Source organism: Erythrolamprus reginae, chromosome 2, assembly GCF_031021105.1.
Source record: "Erythrolamprus reginae isolate rEryReg1 chromosome 2, rEryReg1.hap1, whole genome shotgun sequence".
Lineage (NCBI taxonomy): Eukaryota > Metazoa > Chordata > Lepidosauria > Squamata > Dipsadidae > Erythrolamprus > Erythrolamprus reginae.
The window spans coordinates 92,052,654-92,069,747 of record NC_091951.1 but is presented as its reverse complement, the minus strand read 5'-3'; the positions used below and the strand labels follow the sequence as shown (position 1 = coordinate 92,069,747).

Below are 17,094 nucleotides of genomic sequence, written 5' to 3'. Positions count from 1 at the left end.
GAAGGCTCTTCCCCTGGGGTCTGCCAGATGACATTATTTAGTCAACAGGACCCGGAGAAGGCCAACTCTGTCGGACCTAATCGGTCGCTGGGATTCTTGCGGCAGAAGACGGTTCCTAATATATGGTAGTATATATGGTAGTACAGTGATCCCTCGATTATCGAGAGGGTTACGTTCCAAGACCTCTCGCGATAATCGATTTTCCGCAGTATAGTGGTGCGGAAGTAAAAACACCACCTGCGCATGCGCACCCTTTTTCCATGGCCGTGCATGTGCAGATGGGGGAGCCGGGGAGCGATGAAAGTGCGGAATCCGACAAAGATTGCTTTGAATGTCGGCTGCCCCCCCCCAGCGCATCTGGTGCCCTCGCCGCTACCGCCCGCTCCGCCCGATCCACCCCCTCACCGGCTTTTGGACACGGGTCCTCCTGCAGCAGCGCTGCCGAGCAGATCAGCTGCTGGGCGGCCGAAGAAACCTTCCCTGGGTCTTCCCCGCCGCCCACACAAAGGGGAAACCCCGATCTTCGGCTCCTCGCTACTGCCGCGCTGCCGAGCAGATCAGCTGCTGGGCGGCCGAAGAAACCTTCCCTGGGTCTTCCCCGCCGCCCATGCAAAGGGGAAACCCTGATCTTCGGCTCCTCGCTGCTGCCCGCCCGCCGCTTGCCCGCCCGCCCGCCGCTCAAGAGCAAGAGATAGAGAAAGAGAGAGAAGGAAAGAAAGAGATGAGAGAGGGAGGAAGAGAGTGTGAGAGAGGAAGAAGCAAGATAGAGAAAGAAAGAAAGATGAGAAAGGAAGGAAGAGAATGATGTCATCAGGTGGGAAAAACCACGGTATAGCAAAAAAAACGCAGACGTATTTTTAATTTATTATTTTTTGAAAAACCGTGGTGTAGCGTTTCGCGAAGATCGAGATCGCTAAAATCGAGGGATCACTGTATATCCAATTCTTCTTTAGTCAACTTCAGTAGGATTCATATAGTAAGAATTATTTTATCCAAAAAACTGTAATCTCTGGGCATTTATTTATCTAAAAGCATTTTTCCCCTTTCTGAATTGCAACCTAGAGAGATAACAAATAAGTCTGAATGACATTTAAATCCTGTGTTACAAGCCATATTTGGGTAATTTTTTCTCATTACAGCAATGTCTTCCAAGGCTTCGCCATCTGTGTCTATCGTATGACAGACATCTGGGAGGTTTTTAATGGACCATTTGCTCATAAAGATGGTCCCGATCATCAGTGGGCAGCTTATGAGGGCAAAGTGCCTTACCCAAGGCCAGGAGTTGTAAGTATAAGAATAAAGATTATGATTTTCCTGGAAAAAAATGAAGAAAAGAACAATGTATAGGAAGAACAATTTCAATTTATTTCAATTTATTAGATTTGTATGCCGTAATTTGCCATAAAACAAAGAAATTTAAAACATAACATGCAAAATAATGTTTTGTGTGATTATCTAAAACTGCCAGAACTATTCATGTCAGTAGAAATGACCAAAATAAAAATAATCCTCAACTTCTGCAATAAATTTTGATGCATGGAAAGAATCAAGGGACATAATGAAATGGGGGAAAGTGTTGGCTTTCATTCCTGAGAAATAGTATGAAGAGAGCTATTTACTAAAATGATTTCCTTTTTCCTAGTGCCCTAGCAAAACCACCAACCAGCCAAGTCGTCAGTACTCCTCCACCAAAGACTACCCAGATGAGGTACTTCAGTTTGCACGTGCTCACCCCCTGATGAGCAAATCTGTGTATCCACTGCAACGGCGGCCTGTGCTGGTGAAAACCAACCTTCAGCATCGCCTACGGCAGTTAGTGGTGGACCGTGTGGAAGCTGAGGATGGGCATTACGATGTCATGTTCATTGGCACAGGTACAGTGTTCATCATGTGATGTATTGGGGTTCAGCAGCACCTGAACATCTCTCTTCCAAATGGCATATAATGTATATGGAGTTACTTGTCATTATGTAGAAGAATTTGTGAGTTTGAAGATAATCTCCTGACTTTTCAAATCTTCAGATCACATCAAAAGCAACATGAGAAAATATTATTTTACCGAAAGAGTAGTAGATCCTTGGAACAAACTTCCAGCAGACGTGGTAGATAAATCCACAGTAACTGAATTTAAACATGCCTGGGATAAACATATATCAATCCTAAGACGAAATACAGAAAATAGTATAAGGGCAGACTAGATGGACCATGAGGTCTTTTTCTGCCGTCAGACTTCTATGTTTCTATGTTTCTATCCTGACATAGAAAAGAGGTCTTGGGTAAAATGCCGGTAAATGGAGAAGCCAACTTTTGCTATGCATTGAAACAAGGCCTGTGCATCATGTTTGGCTGAATTCAGAATAGAAGTGAGCCATTTGGACCAATTTGTGAAGCAGTTAGAACTACACTGTGATCACCATGAGGGACTCTGAATGATTTGGCATTTTTGGCACTATAGGAAGTTTGCCCCATACCAGCAAAATAGAACATTTTCAGCTTTTACTTATTCAGGAGGATAGAAATGGTGAAGGAGGTGGATGGATTTGAGTGGATCACGCATGTGTTTTCTTTAGACAAAATACTTCTTCAGGGAATCTCCAGTTACAGTGTTGTGTGGGAGGGATGTTCAAATTTGTCTCCCATTAAAGGCTCCTTTCTTTAAAAATGTGTCTTTTTGCTTAATGTGTTTCAAAATGTAGGCCCCATTCAATGGTGAGAAGAACAATAGTTGGCAAAGTACTAGAAATTGTTTCCACCTCAGGGTCGGAGAATGAGAAAAATAAATAAACTGTTTAAATTACCATTTCATTTTTTTAAGGTGGAAAGTTGAGCATTGAAAAATAGTTACTTTTTAAATTAGCATTTCCACAATAACTTTTCAGTGTAAAAGATTCAACATCAGAAAGAATAAAGATGACTCAGGGATGCAAAGGAAAGATCCAAAATCACTTATTAGTAGCATAGTGTATCTTGTAGTATAAAACTAGGAGTCAGATTCTAGGCTACTTGCTGTTCAAGAGCAGCTTTTGAAAAAGTTCCCAATGAGTTTTGTCTTCGGAGAGGGGCGGCATACAAATCTAATAAACTATAAACTATATTAGGCAACCTCAGGGATTGCCTTGTTTCAATACACTTTCTCTCCTTCTTCCCTTTTAGAGGCTGGCTCCATATTGAAAGTCATAGCCCTACAAAGAGGAAATTTTGCTGCTGTTGAAGAAGTCATTTTGGAAGAACTTCAAGTGTTTAAGGTGCAGTAAAAAAAAAGCAGTATATATGTGAGTTTCATGTATATAGATCAGCAATCCTGGCTTTCTAATTTTTATTATATTGCATATTATTTGGCTTTCACTGTTTTCTTGCATAGCATTTGCGTGTGTTCCTCTGACAAAGTCCATACAGTCCTATGCGGAACACTTTTGTGCCTGATTACTACTTAGCTTTATAATTTTAAATTTTAAGGTGTTTTACGTAATCATCCTAAACACAAAATATATCCCATTTCTTTTATTTTAAAAAAAATCTGTATTAAATTAGAAGACTATCTTGGTAAGTGAAAAATTGTATTTTATAAATCTAGATACATATGTAGTGTATATATGTATATATACATACACTACATAAAGGAGCTATAATAAATGTAACCATAAAATGAATACTGCAGTAATTATTTAAGCCTGCTTTTAGACTTGGTTTCCTATGTGGCTAATGAACTTTCATGGATAATAGGACCTTGCCCTGCTTTTTAGATAGCCCAAGATCCTTGTTGGAATTTGCCGTTCTGTTTGATCCACTTTTTCTCAGGATAAAAGAGACCATAGAAAGTATACTTATTTATCTCCAATAGCCCCAATTTTTACGGAAAGTTTAATGTTCAAACAAGTGATTTGTCCAACTGGCATTTGTGTACACACGTTTGTTTTGGTGAGAAAATATCTGGGATAGTAATGATCATCTACGACTATTAAAAATACATAAATGTGGAGTCATAGGAAAGGGTTGGGAGTCATTTTGGTGACATACTTTAGCTGAATTGCCATGTCTTCATGTCCTCCAGATACCAGTCCCCATCACTGAGATGAAAATTTCTGTGAAACGGGTAAGTAATAAATGAATTATAAAAATGAATCACCCACCTCTATCCATTTGTGCTTTTACTATAAAATTCAAATTAATATTTAAGCTAAGCATAGTCATTCACGCTTTCATTACCTCCAACAAATTGTAATTTTCCAAAATATTCTATTGGTTGAATTTTCTGCAGCATGGCTATAGATGAATTTTAAAAATCTTAAATGCTTACTACAGGAAATTGGACAAAGCAAGTAATTAATTAACAAACAAGGTTCCTTCGGAATGTAACACAATGTTTAAATGGTTTTGACAAAGAGAACTTGCTACTGGGACAAATGGTAAACACAAATTCAGGAGCAGTTTGAAAAAAGATTGCTCTTCAAAAATGTAAAACCCCAAAATCACTGTATAAAAGCAGGTACAAAATAATGAAGGTTTAAAGTTTAATTTAGTCATGGGGAACTATGACAAGTCATGGTTCCAAAATATTAGAGTTAAAGTTAAATAATAATATAACCTATACTCATTTTTGTCATTTAATTCTATATTAACCTTCAATAAAGCAGAAAAATAACATTTATTTCAGATTTTAATAATTTTTAAAGAAAGTTATGCAATTATTTATATTTGGCAAAAAAAAATGAGATAGGAATCTATGAAAGTATTTATATTAGTGAATAAATAAGATAGTTATGAATATATAAACCAGATCAGTATAATTTAAAATAAAACTTCATCATCTTCAAATAAATGAGAAATAGAAATAGAAAATAGAAGTAGGGATAGGATAGGATAGGATAGGATAGGATAGAATAGAATTCTTTATTGGCCAAGTGTGATTGGACATACAAGGAATTTGTCTTGGGTGCATGTGTACATAAAAGAAAAGAAAAGAAAAGATACATTTGTCAAGAATCTTGAGGTACAACACTTAATAATTGTCATAGGGTACAAATTAGCAATTAGAATACAATATTAATATAAATCGTAAGGATACAAGCAACAAGTTACAGTCATACAGTCATAAGTGGGATGAGATGGGTGATAAGAGCGATGAGAAGACTAATAGTAATAGTAATGCAGCCTTAGTGAATAGATTGACAGTGTTGAAAGTTCGCCAGGGTAAAGCAAATGCAATAAAGATATTAAGTTCTAATGAGATCAAGGAAAGTTGAGATGCCCGTTCCAAAAGAATCTCTGACTTCACAACAAATATTTATACCGAAACAGGGAACCATCACAATATAATTTATCTTCCTCCAACCTAGCATTATCCAACTCTGTTGAATTCAGTAGCCATAATCTCAGATAGACTGGGAATCCTGTTTGTAAATCATGGGTTGTGTAGTCCAACATTTCAATGGGCGCTACATTGGGGAAAACATGTCCCTGCTTTATAAACAGCGGACATCTTCCCAATTATTCTTCAATAGTCATTGATATGAAAATTAGGAATATGAAGTCATTATTTAAATCACAAATTTCTATTTTTAATTTGATCTGTGAAAAATATTAACTGTAACTTGATACTGCAGATAGTAATTATCTCAAGGCATATGTAATGTGGCTTCTTTCTATATGTCTTGACTTCTAAGACCTGTGACGTTAGTGAGAAGGTTTTCTTTGACATGAACGTATATACGATCATATATACGATCAGTTTCAATTCTGAATGGCCATAAATAATGTCATAACATATCAAGGAAACTCTGGGAATTCCAAAGCCATTTAATTTTACTGCTCTTCCAAATGCTGTAACTCAAGAAGGTTGATGACACAGCTGTGTATATTTTCATTCAGGGGACCAAATTCAGTATAGAAAAAAGGAAGATGGCAATTTAGATCAGGAAAAATATAGTATGGGGTAGAGGTGAGGGGAAGAGACTGAAGAGTGCTTCCCAGAGCCATTGTTCCCATGAAATTTGACACTTCTGCACTTGTTTCTACAGCAAGAGGGCAGGTGCTGTCTTACTGTGAAATATCGGCATGAGTCTTGGCAGTGGTTTGCTCTCTAAGCTTGTTTCAATTTAGTTTCTGAACATTTCATTACCAGACTAGGTAACATCATCAGCAGGATTTTCTTATCCTATTCCCCTTTCGCTTGCAAATAACCTGTGTGACAATTTGGTCAGTTGGTCATGTGATTGGTTGTTCGTTTGGAGCTATATTTAAATTCTGAACAGCTGATTGGTTCTCTTGTTGATTGGTCCTGTGTTCAATATATATCAGTGTTCTTGCCCACTGACCAGTAGGGTAGGAAAAGAAAAAAATAGTTCAGTCACGATTGGCTCCCTAATTTTGTCTAGGTCCTAAAGGAGCAAACATTTGCAGTTCCCCCTTTCACAGCAATGCCTCTCACTGTTTCCAATGTCCATGTTACTAATATGCTGATCCACCAAGGCTATCAGACATCTAAGGACAGAAGAACAATCATAGTAGAAGAGAACTGAGTGTTCTGCAAAGCCAGAGCTGAAAATGCTGCGACAATGGCATCCACATATGTCTGCCCAACATGAACATTTCATGCCTGTATAGGCCTTACCAGCCACCTGTGGACACATTGTGGATAGCCCAAAACCTGTTAGATGTCAAGGTCCACTTTGAACACAACATCATTATCATGTTATTATGACTTGAGATAAAGCAAGGGGTGGAACTGAAAAATTAAATTATCTAGAAAGCCTAGTCTTTTTAATTTAAAAACATATCTAGAACAAAAGCATATCACCAAGTTTGTGGCAGGACATTTCTTCCAGGACCTGTAAGACTTTGGCAATGGGAAATAAACACATAGTTGAGGATGTAGGAATTGACCCTCAGTGGTATGGGCAGTGGTGGGCTACGAGCCGGAACGCTAAATTGTGGTCGCTGCCACAGCTCGTAAGTTTTTGCACCTGTGGAGGTAGCAAAATCATGCATGGAGCCGCAGATGCGCCCATGTTTCGATGAGGGTTTTTTGCTTCTGTGCATGCTGTGCACCTGTGGCTCCATGTGCAATTTTGCTATCTCTACAAGTGCAGCAGCAAAATTGTGCTGGCCCCACAAGAATTTACGAACCGCGGCAGCAAGTGCAATTTAGCATTCCGGCTCATAGCCCACCGCTGGGTATGGGGGAAGTAATGAGTGAAGGCTCACTTGAGCCCAGGAAATGAGTCAGGGAGTTTGCCCCCTCCCTCACAATTCCCATCAACAGCAGCACATTCCAGCAAACACTATACATTTTACTGAACCACTTCCATTTTACTGTATTCCCATTTTACTGAACCAAAACACCACTAGCAGTAGGCAGCCTTTTCTCCATACAAGCCAGTCTCCTAAAATTAAGCAGTTTGGAGAGGAAATTCTGATAGAGACAAAAAATGTCCCAATAGAAGATAATATCTGTTACTCAGAGCTGAAGTGTAGAGTCCTGGGCACTCTCTGGGCGTGGTTATTTACTTGCAGACATTTCATTACCCAACCAGGTAATATCATCAGTGTTAGTGAGTGGGGAGTTTGCTTCCTGTTTTAAAAAACGCCACCAATTTCACTCTGTGCTTTATTCCTGTCATCAGCATGAGGCTGCTAGTAAAAATACCAGCTCCAAGGTGATTTGGTGCCCCTCTTATTAACCCTGCTTTGGTTTGCTTTGACAGCAAATGCTTTACGTGGGCTCACGGGTTGGTGTTGCCCAAGTGAAACTGCATCAGTGTGAGACTTACGGGACCGCCTGTGCAGAATGTTGCCTGGCACGGGACCCGTATTGTGCCTGGGATGGTCTCACTTGCACCAGATACCAAGAATCGGGCAAACGTCGCTTTCGCAGGCAAGACATCCAGAATGGAAACCCCATGCACCAGTGCATGGATCAAAACTTAACAGGTGAAGAAACTCAGGAACATCTGTTTAAAGCAATGGGGTGGAATGGGCTGGCTTTTCCGGAGGGGGTGCCTGCCATATTCTTGGATTTCAAGAACACTGGAGAGTTTGATGGCAGCATTAAGATCAGTTACAAATAGGTAAGGGGCCTGCTGTGTTACCACTAATAATTACCGTGGGATCAGACATTTTCACTGGGACATGGGTCAGATTTTAGCTTTGGACGGCACCTATCTTATGAAAACGTAAACATAAAACCATAATCTTCACTGGAATATTGGGAAAGAGACGAGACCTTGGAGTCTTTGGCATCTTGAATTAATCCTGCAAAGATACTGGTAATTTTGACTCCGTACTTGGTGCTTTGGTGTTTTCAAATGATGAACTTTGATAGTAGAGTAGGATAGGACAGGACAGGACAGAAGGAGTTGGAAGGGACCGTGGAGGTCTCCTAGTCCAACCCCCTGCTTAGGCAGGAAACCCTATGTCATTTCAGATAAATGGTTGTCCAATCTCTTCTTAAAAACATCAATTTTGTTTTTTTGTAGTGGATGACTTTGACAGCATTGAGGAGAAGGTGGTGTATGGGACGGAGCACAACAGTACCTTCCTAGAGTGTATCCCCAAGTCACCCCAAGCTGCAGTGCAATGGTTTGTACGCAGGTCTCCCGAGGAGCTAAGAGATGAGGTGAGGCAATTTTCTTTATATCTTCTCCCTCTAAGTATTCACAAACATATGCTCTCCCATGTAAATATGCAAGTCATCTTAGCACTTTATTGTTCCTGCTGTTTCTGGCGCATAAGTACCACATTTTTTGTCTTGATTGTTTTCTTACAACAGATATTGGTTATATAGAGCATTGTGGGGGTCTGGGAGATCTTTATTTACTAAACTTCAGTCTGAAATACAGCTGTAAAAGCTGAAAATCTCTGTCAAATGTACCCCTTCCCATTCTGTTCCATGTCTGCGAATAAGATTGCCTTTCTCTCCAGGCTGTAAGTACATATGCTTGGTTACCGAAGATGAACCGATAAAGGTCTCTTCAACCTCTTCCAGTCATAAGGCTGAGCTACTCTTGCATCTGGTGGATATGATCTGCTCTCACTCCTCAATATGTTTTTTTCTTAAATTTTTGGCTTTATCTGGACTAGGGAAAAAACGTGATTTGTATCCGGACTTGAATAAAAGAAAATAGATCGTGTAACTGAGCCTACTAAATATAAAGCGTTTTCTTCTCTTGATTTGTACCTCCTTTTCAACGAGGCAATACAATAGCTTGGAATGTCTTCTGTCAATAAACTACTCACAGCCATCATTGCCAAGACAGTGGTCCAAAGAGAAGGAAGTACAGTTCTTATGGACCCTACTGAATGTAAGATGGATAGAGCTTAAATAACATGAAACAGCTGTTGTGGGCCTTCAAGTCTTGGAAGCTATTTTTATAACTGTTCCCTACACCCCAGCTCTGATAATATGGGTATGTGAGTTGTTTAAGGCTTTACTAAGTGACCCTGGTCTCCTTAAGGAGGCATTCAGTGAGTTTGCTAAAACAGCTGAATTGATTACTGATGCAGCCTGAAGTCTATGGCAACAAGAGTGTTAATTTGCAGATGGCTGGGGTTCTGACATTGGCAAATTGACCATCAGTCAAGAACTACTTTGGCAGGCAAGCTCTCTGTGGGAAAGAGATTGTTTGGGAAGATTATTGTTGTGATGTTGGTAGAGAGTATAGTAAGAAGAGGTACTTACCATCTGCAACTAAGAAGGAAAATGCCATATACTTAAAAGATTGATAGCCTTTCAGGCTATAAAGTAATATTCAGCTTTTTTTCCTACTGAAAGAAACCAAGGAAATAGACATTGAGGATCTTGCGTATTAAGTATTTCAGCAAGAGCAGTTGAAGTAAAGGAGAGAAGATGGGGAATGAAAAACTCTTAACTCAGAGCTCATTGTAGGAGTGTGTGCGTGTGTGTTTGTTTGAGTGTGTGCTTGTGTGTGTGTGGTGTGTGTATGGGGGTATTCTCAAAAAGTTTGGATATCTGGGAATGGATTTACAGGGACAAATCCCAGTCAAGGATCAACTGAGGAAAGGTGAGATTGGCTTCCTTTTTCTTTGAATTTTATAGTGTAGTTCTCAGCTAAGAAATATTTGGTGATAGATTTGGCGATAAAGGGTATACATTTTAGAGCAGTGAAATATCTCAGAAAATACTTTGGCAGAAAATACTTTCAGAGTAATTATTTAAAGAATTATGCATATATTATTTTTTCATTGCAAATTCTTTTTAAAAAACAATGCACAAAAATGTGGCTAAAAGATGAACTCATTAACTACATAAAATATTTAATAAAACAGACTGAACTATCCAACAAGTTCTTAGAATATTGAATCATAGCAAATGACTTATTAATCTCCCCTCACTATTAAATCCAAAATTCCATTTATTTTTAACTTGTACTCAAAGCATGAAAGATAAACTTACATTATTTCTGTGCAAATGGTGGTCCATCCTTATAAGAAAATAATAATAATTTAGGAAGTATAGACTCTCCAATTAATTAATTTTGAAGCAGGTCTCTGGAATAGTGGCACAGCCTTGCTTCTCTCTGCTATGGATACTTAAATCTTCAGGCCTGATTTCAGTGGTTTGGAATACATATATATTATGGAGTGGCTCCCAGTAAAATTTTGTAGCTTTCATTGTTGCTTCAAAGTGTGATGATTTGGGGAATACTTTCCCACAAATTCTTTTGCCATAATCACAATTTTTTTTTATCAAATCACAGCATAGAAACTGGAGTAAAAATTACAAAATTATTAATAAAGTTGCCTTTACAATATGTGTAAGTACTGTGGAAACCAGAGAAATATCATGCAAGCAAAATGAAGGACAGTCTATGAATATTTAAAATAAAAAAGCCAAAGAATTATTCTACATAATATAAATAACATGTTATTGACTTTAGAATAGAATAGAATAGAATTTTATTGGCCAAGTGTGATTAGACACAAAAGGAATTTGTCTTGGTGCACATGCTCTCGGTGTACATAGAAGAAAAGACAAGTTCATCAAGAATCATACTTTACCACTTCATGCTGAATTCTACTACACCCTAAATACTTATTTGTAATGGCAACTAGACTTCAAGGAGAGGGTTTACTTCCTGATGTTATCTGCATGTAGATCAGGGGTGTCAAACATACGTCATCACACTGGCATCGTGTGTCGTATCGCGACTAAACTGGGTGTCGGCAGAGCGTGACGCATCTGGCCTGCAGGCTGTGAGTTTGACAGCCCTGTTGTAGATTATTTAGTAAATTATCCCACCTTTATCACTTTATAAGTTACTGAAGGCAGAAAAGATACCCAGTGCTTCATTTTTTTCTCCTCTTTTTTCTCCAACCTCAATAACAACCCAGTCAGATGGGTTGACTGAGAATGACTGGCCCAAAGTCAGTCAGCTGGCTCTCTTGCCTAATATGGGACTCATGGTCTCCTGGTTTGTAGGCCTTAATCACTACACCAAACAGTTTGATTCTTGGAATTTATTTATTTGTTGGATTTATATGACGCCCCTCTCTGAGGACTCAGAAATTGCTATTTCAGGGAGTGTGGTGAGGAATTATTAACTAAACTGAAAATAAGGAAGTCCCCCGCACACGCACACCCCTTGCTGTGTGAGGTCTTTCTCCTCTTTTCCCAGGCAAGTCTAATTTCCAGTAAGTGAAGTGATAATACACAATGATTGGAGAAGAGGGAGGGGGGTTTGAGCAATTGGGATATAGAAGGTGGGAACTGATAAGTAAACACAGCTGCTGAGTTCCATTCCAAAACCATCATTTGCTAATAAGGACAGCGCTGGTATCTCCTGAGGGTGCTGTGGTGTCAGACCTCCTCCCTCGTCTCCCTTCAACTTTCTGAAGGACCACACAGATGAATGGAATGTGCTGTTCCTGCTGGGCTCCTTGTTCTTTGTATAAAACAATAAATACAAGTCGATCGTTAAAAAGAAGGGAAGAAATTAACACGTTGTACAAACACTATCTCCTGTTTTTAGTTCAGTTTCAGTATGAGGTGTTTCCCTTTATAAGGTGGGGCTTGTGTCAGGAAACTCAGCTGGAATAGATTCCTGCAGGTGAAAGATGTTGGAAGGAGGCGGCCATTTTGAGATGGAGCCTTTGAACAAAAGGGATGTAACCAGTGGTGGGCTACGAGCCAGAACGCTAAATTGTGCTCGCCGCCGCAGCTCATAAGTTCTTGTGGGACCAGCGCGATTTTGCTGCTGCACCTGTGGAGGAAGAAAAATCGTGCACAGAACCACAGGTGCGCCCATGTTTCGGTGAGGTTCACACATGCCAAAACATGGGCACACCTGTGTGCAATTTTGCTGCCTCCACAGGTGCAGCAGCAAAATCATGCTGGCCCTGCAAGAACTTATGAGACGCGGTGGCAAGCGCAATTTAGCGTTCCGGCTCTTAGCCTACCGCTGGCTGTAACTGAGTATTGCTAGCATTTTTGGAATGGCCCACCTGGCTTTAGGGATTGCTATCTCCCTAGAAAAATTCCTTCTAGGCCAGGGATGTCAAACTCCTGTCGTCACCGCATTGTCACGTGATGTATTGGGACTTTCTTCCCGTTTGCTAAACCAGGCGTGGATGTGACCAGCGCACGATGCATCCCACCCACAGGTCGGGAGTTTGACAGCCCTCTTCTAGGCACTACTGCTATCCAGCATCCAACTAAGAGTAGGTCACCTGAAGGATTCACAGCCCCAATGGCAAAGAAAGGATTAGACTGTAATTAGAACATTTTTATAGATGGGGACATTTCAAAACTAGAGAAAGGTTTTCATTTATTGAAAATTGCCAGCCATCAAAGGAGTCTGGCACTATTTGAGAGAAAGACAAGACTTTTGGGTCAGGATGAGCAGCATGGTTTGGGAAAAATGTAAAGCTTGATTGGATGTTTTCAGAAGCTCTAATACAAAAGTAGATGAAATAGTGGAAATGAAATGGAAGCTTTCTTTTGAACAGCTCTGATCTTAAGGGCAAATTTTAATATATCTATCAGATTGCCTGGATATTCCAGTCTCTGGGCACATTCTCTACCAGTATCTTCAGCATTTAGAAAGTGTAATTCTATTTTTCTTTCTTTCTTTCTTTCTTTCTTTCTTTCTTTCTTTCTTTCTTTCTTTATTTTCTTTTTTCTTTCTTTCTTTTCCTTCCTTCCTTCTTTCTTTCTTTTTTCTTTTTTTCTTTCTTTCTTTGTTTTTTCTTTCTTTCTTTCTTTCTTTCCTTTTTTCTTTCTTTTCCTTCCTTCCTTCCTTCCTTCTTTCTTTCTTTCCTTTTTTCTTTCTTTTTTCTTTTCCTTCCTTCCTTCCTTCCTTTCCTTTCTTTTTTCTTTCTTTCTTTCTTTTCCTTCCTTCCTTCTTTCTTTCTTTTCTTTCTTTTTCTTCCTTCCTTCCTTCCTTCTTTCTTTTTTTCTTTTTTTCTTTCAATTATAAAAATCTTTGGATTCTCAGAGTCACATCAGTTATGTGAAATAAGCTTTTAAAGTTCTGCCTTGGTTACTTAATGGGGTGAAGCAAGATGCATTCCACACCACTGGAATTTCTACACATACCCATACTATTGTCACTTTATCACACAGTTCAAGCAAACTATAATATATGTCAGGAAAGATGTTAATCACAGCATATTCACAAATCTGCTTGGGTTGTTTTGTCCCTAAGGAAGACTGGGTCCACTTTTGTGAGAAAGTTTGCAGCCCAGCCATTACCCAATTCTTGTCATCCTGTGGCATCTTGATTAAATCAAACTGAATTTCTTGAAAACTCTTTAGTTTCCTAATACTGTTGGGTTTTTTCCCCCTGGCTCTTCCAGGTGAAAACAGATGAACGGATCATGAAGACAGAATACGGCTTGTTGTTTCGGAAAGTCTTTCGTCAGGATACTGGAACTTATTACTGCAGGTCTCAGGAGCAGGGCTTTACTCAGACCGTCACCAAAATCGTTTTGGAAGTGGTTGAGAATGAGCAGCTGGAACACATTTTCCAGAGGGAGCAGGGGGAGGAGCTTTCTCGCCCTCCGTGCCGAGTTTCCAATCTCCGCCTGCTGCATGGACAACGATTGTGGTTCAAAGACATCATGCATCTGATCGGCTATGCCAATCTGCAGAGGATGGAGGAGTACTGCGAGCGCGTGTGGTGCGGAGATCGGCCCCTGTGGCATAAAGGCAAGCTCCCAAAGAGCAAGAACCTGCTGGAAGGTGGCAAAAAGGGAAGAGGCAAGCAGCCCGGTGACCGAAACCGGGTGCCCAGGCAAGCGGTGGCCATTGAAGGGGACATGGAGGCAACGCTTGGCAAAAGCATCCCTTGAATTAAAATCCACCCTTCTAAAACTGTCCTTGCCCTAATGGAGGCCCCCTTGTCCTTGCTGAACAACTGAGCCTATTGACCTCCCTTCCTTCTATCAAAATGCTGGAGATTTAACAAATACCAAAGTATTGTTTTCAGTATGGACAACTTTGTTTACTTTACAACTGTGTGTGTTTGAATTTCTACTTTGGACTTAATTGGGGATTCGTAACGTGAAGCCCGGCGTAACAACACGGTATCAAATCTAAGAAAGGATGGAGGTGGCCTTACTCATCATAGTGTGTGTTAAATGCTGCCATCCCTTAAACCTCATGTTCAGTACGGCTGAGCTACATGAACCAGAAAAGAAGCCGTAAGGATCTAACTATGTGGTTGGGAGACTGTTACCAAAAACCAAGGAACAGCAGTACCCGTTCCTCTTACAAGACTGAGAAGAAACAGTGTGGAGCTGAAAAGAATAGATATATATATTAATGATAGACATCATGATCTATGGAATATTTTAAAAAATTGTTTAAACTGCTAAAAAACTACTAAGCTTTCATCAGCCCCTGTAGACTTTGTCAGAGTGTAAAATCCCCATTGAAGAGATGCTTGCTTTTATAGAATGCTGCTCAATTTAGTCATTGCACACATAATAGGACCACCCTCTTTCTGCCCTCCTGTAATTATTTTGTTGTTTCTTCCTTAGTCATGCTGACAGATGACAATGTGATTTCTATTGTCTCTTTCCCCCTTGGTGTATTGCCCCTTTCTCTTCCTGGTGGGGTAGCTTTTTAGTAGTTTTAAATGAATTTTTTAAACGTTCCAGAGATTGCAATGTCTATCGCTTCTTTATCTGTAACTATACCTGGAACTCATATTTTTAGGACAATTCTTTATATACATACACACACACACTTCTGGAGGTGACAAGGATCAGCTGTAGATAACAAACAACACAGTCACCCCTTTGAAGGAACAGATGTTGCTCCCAGTGACTTATTCTCCTTCTGCTACAGGCTGGGTATGGGTGTGACCATTGAACTGTGTGTATCATGGTACCTGGAGGCGCAAAGCAGATCGTTACAGCACTTTCCATCCTCTTGTTTTTCCCTCGTTCTTCCCAACAGGCCAAAAGAAATGTCAGTTCCTTGGGCATGTGAGTTTCAAAAAGGCCAGTTATGTTTGCAATAGGATTTGACTCTAGTGCTCATTTATGCCACATGTGCCTTTCTCATGCATTGTCTTTCAAATAACCAACAGTTGGAGGCAAAACTAAACCTCACAAAGAAACAAGCAAATAAAGAATCAGAAACCTCAGGGGTAACATTCACCAGACATCCCCCCCACTCCCCAAAAAATCTACGCAGCTCCCATTACATCCCTAGATTTTTCTCAGCAGATATTTCAGTAGGGAATGAATGACAGAAAAGCAGCTAAGTTTTTGTTTTTCTCAGCCCCCACTTCTGTAATTTCCCACCACCACCAACTTCTGTCGAAAAGCAGAGGAACCATTAGGCCAGTGATGGCGAACCTTTATTCCCTTGGGTGGCGAAAATGTGAGTGCACGCCCTGTCGCATGCGCACGAGTGCCAACACACATAATGTGGTGCCCCTCCCATATGTCTCCCCTGCACATGTGTGCACGCCCTCCCTGTTTTGGTGTCACATCCCAAAACAGCAGTGGGAGAGGGGAAAAGCCTCTTTCCCAAAATGAAGGGGGGGAGCCTCTTTTCCCAAGTGGAGCTGGGAGGGGGAAGCCTCTTTCCCCAAACAAAGCTGGGCTGGAGAAAAAGCCTCTTTCCCAAAATGGAACTGGGAGGGAGAAAAAAACCTTTCTCAAGCAGAGCTGGGAGGGAGAAAAGGCTCTTTCCCCAAACAGAGTTAGGACGGGGGAAAAGCCTTTCCCCAAACGAAGCTGGGTGGGAGAGAAAGCCTCTTTCCCAAAATGGAACTGGGAGGGAGAAAAGCTTCTTTCCCCAAACAGAGCTTGGGGTGGGGGGAGCCTCTTTCCCCAAATAGAGCTGGAATGGGGGGAAAGTCTCCCTTCCTCAAACAGAGCTGGGAGGGGAGGAAAGTCTGTGTGCCCAAAGGGTGGAATCTCCAGAGATCTGGGAAGGCACACGCTGCAGAAAGTGAGGAGAAAGCATGAACTTGTCTGAACCGAAAATCAGCTGGCCGGTGGGAGGCCCTCATACATGTGCAGTGGAGCTGAGCTGGTCAATGGCTCACATGCCTGAAGAGAGGGCTCTGCGGGCTACTTGTGGCACATGTGCCATAGGTTTGCCGTCAGAGCACTAGGCTAACCTGAGCCACGTAATGTACTGTAAGTTTGGTTTACCTATTCCTGAGCGTTCTATATTTTGCTTGCCAGTATCTTATCCTATCCAGGAAAGCCTGACTTCTCTACACCACTTCTGACTAATTTCGTTGACTTTTTCTTGGCCTGTACCATCCACCACCAGAGGCCCATACGAGCCTTGGCCTTAAATAAGTGTTGCCTTTCATGGACTTGTATTAATTCCTTTGTTTTAAAGATTGACAGCTAAAGGAAAACTCACAGTTTGTTCAACAAATAAATTAAATATTACATAGCAAGCTCTGACTTGGGGCTAATTTTACACCTGTTTCTCTTGACTTTCATTAGCCTAATGAATAGTTCAGGACAAGGTGGCCCTGGGATTGAAATGTCTCATTGAAACGGTTACTAGGTAGCGCACTGATTTCTTTCTAGCATTACTAGTCCAGAGCAAGGGTTCTCAACCTTTTTTTCAGTTGCTGTTCACGGTCTCTCATGAGTACAATT

General features: G+C 40.6%; 1 protein-coding gene across 1 annotated transcript in view; it reads left to right on the top strand.

Moving 5' to 3' along the window:
* SEMA3G (semaphorin 3G) overlaps positions 1-16,886 on the top strand; it is a 119,684-nt gene extending 102,798 nt beyond the window's left edge. Inside the window, exons 10-16 of the mRNA XM_070738687.1 lie at positions 1,140-1,284; positions 1,643-1,874; positions 3,154-3,245; positions 4,052-4,093; positions 7,704-7,929; positions 8,475-8,614; positions 13,813-16,886. Coding sequence (XP_070594788.1) covers positions 1,140-1,284; positions 1,643-1,874; positions 3,154-3,245; positions 4,052-4,093; positions 7,704-7,929; positions 8,475-8,614; positions 13,813-14,307 — 1,372 coding nt within the window. The 3' untranslated portion in view covers positions 14,308-16,886. The remainder of the gene's footprint in view (positions 1-1,139; positions 1,285-1,642; positions 1,875-3,153; positions 3,246-4,051; positions 4,094-7,703; positions 7,930-8,474; positions 8,615-13,812) is intronic.
* Positions 16,887-17,094: the final 208 nt, after the last annotated feature.